General features: G+C 34.6%; 1 protein-coding gene across 3 annotated transcripts in view; it reads left to right on the forward strand.

Annotated features, from left to right (window-relative positions):
• The first annotated feature begins 330 nt into the window (after positions 1 to 330).
• LOC18434281 (uncharacterized) overlaps positions 331 to 5,152 on the forward strand; it is a 14,952-nt gene continuing 10,130 nt past the window's right edge. Inside the window, exons 1-3 of one of the 3 annotated variants that reach the window (XM_006844354.4) lie at positions 331 to 811; positions 4,342 to 4,436; positions 4,587 to 4,700. In XM_006844354.4, the coding sequence (XP_006844417.1) occupies positions 715 to 811; positions 4,342 to 4,436; positions 4,587 to 4,700 (306 nt within the window). In that variant the 5' untranslated portion in view covers positions 331 to 714. The remainder of the gene's footprint in view (positions 812 to 4,341; positions 4,437 to 4,586; positions 4,701 to 5,152) is intronic. The other 2 variants (XM_088869584.1, XM_088869585.1) reach the window with 2 other exon arrangements.

The following is a 5,152-nucleotide window of genomic DNA, read 5'->3' on the forward strand; positions in this document are numbered from 1 at the left end:
TTGAATCTGGCCATCCAGTTTTTCATTTGACATTAGGTGGAGTGCTTATAATCTCTAACGTACAAAAGGCAGTGGTCTCATTCCATACAACTCCATTGCAGATTGAGAAGTTTGTTTACCAAATGTGCATGCGAAAGCTACATAGAAGGATCAAATAGAAATTTCTTAAACTAACACGGGCATATAAATAGAAGGATCAAATAGAAAATTTTTAAACTAGTAAGGGCATATAAAAACATCATGAAAAATTGTTCCATGCGGGTTGGATCGCATTCCTACATATGCGATCCAGAAAGTTTAAAGCATCCCTTTTGATGATGGATGCAAATAAGTGTCTCATTGAAAAATAATAGAAACTAAAGGTCCAAAATGTTTTCTTACTAAAATTATTATTTTTAGTTTTTTAAATTTATTTATTTATATTCACGATCTCCATGGATTACATGTCTTTAAAAATTGTCCATCTCATTTATTAAGAGGCCCGGCCCGTATTTCTACAAATGCGGGCTTAGCCGCATAGAAACCGGATTCCATCAAACATTTTATTATCCGTAAATGTCATCTCCGGATATGCTCTTTTTAATTTATTTATTTCAAATCAATGCCGACACTTGACAGTTAAAAACACTTAGGACGAGGGAAAACTAGCATATTTTTGAACCCTAAAATTGGCTTTGCTCAGTTTCTCTGCAAAATTGCGAGAAAGGAGAAGCCATGGCGAAGAACAAGAAGGATATTATAAGGCTGGAAAGGGAATCTGTTATTAAAACAATGAAGCCCAAGCTTAATATGAAATTGGCTTATTTGATAGGTATTCATATTTTCTTGCTTTCCTTTTTTTTTTTTTCCAGTTGTTTCTTTTTTGTTTTCATGGGTTTTTGGTTTGTTTGCTTGGGTTTTGAGTGATTAATTTGTGCGAAAGTTTGATTTATAAAATGGGCCTTGAATGATTGATTTGAGCGATAGTTTGATTTATAAATTGCCACGGTACATTTCTCTTTCGTTAGGCGCTAAGATTAATGGTTTAGAGTTTTTTTTTTTGAACTGAGGCAGGAACAATGGAAAATGGGAAATTATGATTTGCCTCTCTCCCTCTAAGAGGCTAATGTATTGTTTCGAGTTTAATACTAGAAATGGAAAGCTACGCAAACATGGAAATCTGTTTCCTGTCTCCCCCACCTCTCTCTCTTTGAGACAATTTTGTGGTTTTGATTTTGAATATTGGATATGGAATAGTATAAAAATAAGAACATTTATTTTCTGTTTCCCCCGTCTTCTCTCTCATCAGAGAGCGGTAGACGTTTTTGTTTCTGGTTGGTAAAAGCAGAAGATTTTTTGGTTGTATTTGTGATAATGGACATGGGAATTTGTTGAAAATAAACGCAATATAATCTGTATATTGAAACCATACGCCATCTCTCTCTCTCTCTCTCTCTCTCTCTCCTGTCTAATGTTTTATTCTTGTTTCTTAGAGAAAAATATGTTTGAAAAATTTAAGTGTTGTGATTCGATATCCCACTCAATTTAACAGCCAATGCTTTAACTTGTCCCTTTCACGTGGCATGATGAATATGTATTTGTTCAAAGTGATCATGATGAATTGTGTTCCTTTCCATGTACTGTTATGAATCTAAAATAGTAACATGACACTTTATTAGCATATATTATGGTTTGTTCTCTGTGAACCTCTTTGGCATCTTTTTAAAAGCATCACATATGCTGGCGTGTTCTGTAATATTGCTAACTTTCCTTCGTTTTCCTGTTTGGTTCGACTGAAAAGAGAAATGCATTGGTGCTTTTGTTGCTTTAAGGAAAGACTATCTTTGGAGTTGGTTCATATATTTTCCCATGTGAATCTTACGCGTTTGCATTATGAATTATTGGATAGGATCAAGAGGTCTGGGAGTCAACTGTAGTTCACTTTGTCATGGATAATGGTCGAACAATGTGGCACCCTAGACAATTTTATTGAGGATCCGTGTTTGTCCTGGATCCATTTTGCCATAATTGCATTTATCTAGGATTAGAGGATATAGCTAATGTGATGTGGTAATGCCATAATGGTAGGTACACTTTTGATTATCTTATTTATAGTTATAGTAATATTAGGCACTCATGATAAATTTACTAGGAAAATTGCTGGTTCACAACTTCCTTAATGACAAACCAAACTGTACCATAACCAAGAACATTACTTCAAAGGCTATGTTTATGTCAGAAGAGTTTATTCATAGTAAATTGTGAAGGTACCAGAAGGCAACTAATCTATTTTGACTGAAACTCCTAGGCGATGTCTTTAGAAGTGGGAGTGCGGACAGATAGATGGATGAGTTTTTTCTTGAGCTATTGCCATTAGGCCACTAATCTGGGAGCGTGAATGCATTTGTAATGCAAGGCTGCTATAACAAAGGAAGGGTTGTGAAGTGGGTAACAATTCTTATTGGAACAGCATTTTCTAGTTGTGAAGTGGTGTAATGCATCTTATTGGAATAACATTTTTGTAGTTTGTACTCTTTAAGGGTATTCTGCCCACTAGTCCAAGTACTTCCTTTGGTGGGTGGAGATGATGATGGGAAAGCATGCAAGGGGTTCACTTTAAGTGGTCATGGATATCAGTGATGTTATAATCCCTTGTGGGAGATAATTGATGGAAGATGGGATATCTAGCTGTATCTTGATGCCCATGTGGCCAACTTTATCTCAATCCATCTTTTATTTTTCAACAACAAGGTGAATTTGGGCTTCCATGACTCCCTCGTGAGGCTAGTTCCTGATCTGATACCATCATGAATGAATTGAAATAGTATAGGTCTATCCATAGGAGGAAACATGATACTGTAGATGCCTGCTAGAGGTGCATTTCAGTGGGACATTTCATTCCTAGAAAAGAATATAGTAAATTTATATGTTTTAGCTTACCTATGTATTCTAACGTATTTTTTTATTTCAAAATTTGATTAATTTCTCTAAATAAGTTTTAATGTATTTTTTGATTTCAAAATGAGATTAATTTCTCTAAATAATCAGTATTATTTCATGCAGCTGGATGATGATAGAATTTGGAAGTGATGCTGCAAATGTGCAGCAGAGCCTTTCAGATTTTGAGTGCATCCAGTTGTGAGCACCATGAAAGAAATAAAATTGTTTAGTGAATTTCTAGTCTAGGTAAATGATCCAGAGTGGGTATTTGAGTGAAAGCATCTCATGTGGTTGGGCACTGAGATGGCTAATAGGCTAAACACAGATGCTAGTTTGAAGATGAGATTGCTACACCCAAGGGGTTGTAGATGTAGGAGAGGATGTTGACTTGGAAGACGTACGAGGGAAATGACTTTTCTGTTGAGGTGGCTGATGATTCCTGATCGTGATGTGGATAACATGGCATCAACTGAAAGGGTAGAAAGGAGAGTTGAGAGGAAATTTGTAGCTGTGAGTTATGATAGAACTTAGGTGTTATAATAACTTTGGACGTCGGCTGTTGTAACTTTGGAATACGGGATATTTTGATTTGGATTTTTAATTTCATTTTCTTTAGGCCAGGTTTTTTTTTTATTTATTATTATTTAAACTATGACTTCTTGATTCATTAGTTACTAGGGGCTGTTTTGATCTCATTTAAGTGGTGTTGCCTTATGAGCATCCCAAGCACTATGTAGAGTTTGTTGCAGCACACAATCTACAATGAATCAATGAGATTTGTACATTAAAACAGGATTTATCACTGATGGAGGAAAAACTTTCAAAACCTGTTTTTCCTCCATTATTGTGATGGTGGCACTGTTAGGGCAACTATATGCACCACTCAAATCGGCATTCTAGATTTTTGTATTCTATGATTAACTTGTTACCATTAGCTTTATTACATTGTTTTGTTTGCTATTTCTCTGGCTTTCTGTTTTGTGACATTTGTTAGATGGATTGTTGTATATGTTTTAGTTGTCAAATTTCATTGTTTAATTTGTTTGTCACTGTGTTGGATCTTAAATCATAATTGTCTGGTTGTGATAATTTTATATGAATTTTTATTGTATTTTATGTTATTAGTTTCCTTTTGATATATGTGCATGTAGTTCTCTGGAAGCAGACATGAATATTCATGTTTGTATCGTGCACATCTTTGTTGACTATCAACACATCTCTCCCTCTCTCCACCCCCTCTTCTCCCCCCACTCTTTTGCTGCATTACTTGCAAACCATCTTCTCTGTCTTCTAAGATAAATATCTGGTATCTAATAGTAATCACTAGAGCATTAGAATAATATGAATGTACTATAGAAAATGAAACCAATGAAGTAAGTTAAGGTTTCGAGTACTAACTGTTCTCTCTCTTATGCCTTCCAGAATTGTCTTCAGACAAGACAGAGTTTTTGAAGCTCTGTAAGAGGATTGAATACACAATTCGTGCTTGGTATCATTTGCAATTTGAAGACTTGATGGTATAATGATCGCTAATCTTTCACAATCTGTTCATTTTTCTTCTGGTTTTTGACAATTTTACATGATTCACTTTTTCCAATATTTATTTATTTTTTTTGAAAAAAATGGATTCTGATTTTTTCTTTGGATTGCAATCTCATTTTGGTTAGCAATTATACTCGCTGTTTGATCCTCTCTATGGTGCTGAAAAGTTGGAACAACAAAAGTTGTCCCCGGGGGAGATTGATGACCTTGAGCAGAGTTTATTGACGTACTTATTCCAGGTATGCTTACTTTGAAATGTTTGGTTTTTTAAGCTCTCGTTTGATTATGTAAATATTTCTTTGTTTTTATTTAAGCAATGTTGGGGAGGAAGTATATCTGATCAACTGATGCCTTGAAATAATAATGTTTATCCTCTTTTCTTTGTCTATGGAACATTAAAAGGTGTGTAAATATAGTTGTCATAAATGTTAAAAAACCTTACTCTGTGCCCCATGGGGTGTTAGATTCCTCATGCTATGAAGATGATGATTTAGCAACAGGCTTGGAGAACCAAATCCAGCAAATGTTCTAATTATTCCTATATTCCATTTCATGATGAATAGCAAGAAATAATCAATTATACCTTAATTGGCTAAATTCATAAATATTTTCAGAGGTCCATAGACGTTTTTAAGGTACACATGTTTCCACTCAAAACATAAAGAAAATTAAGTCCAGCCTCAAAAAACGT

This window comes from Amborella trichopoda, chromosome 6, assembly GCF_054954075.1.
Source record: "Amborella trichopoda isolate Santa Cruz 75 chromosome 6, AtrichopodaSantaCruz75HAP2 v2.0, whole genome shotgun sequence".
Classification (NCBI taxonomy): Eukaryota; Viridiplantae; Streptophyta; class Magnoliopsida; order Amborellales; family Amborellaceae; genus Amborella; species Amborella trichopoda.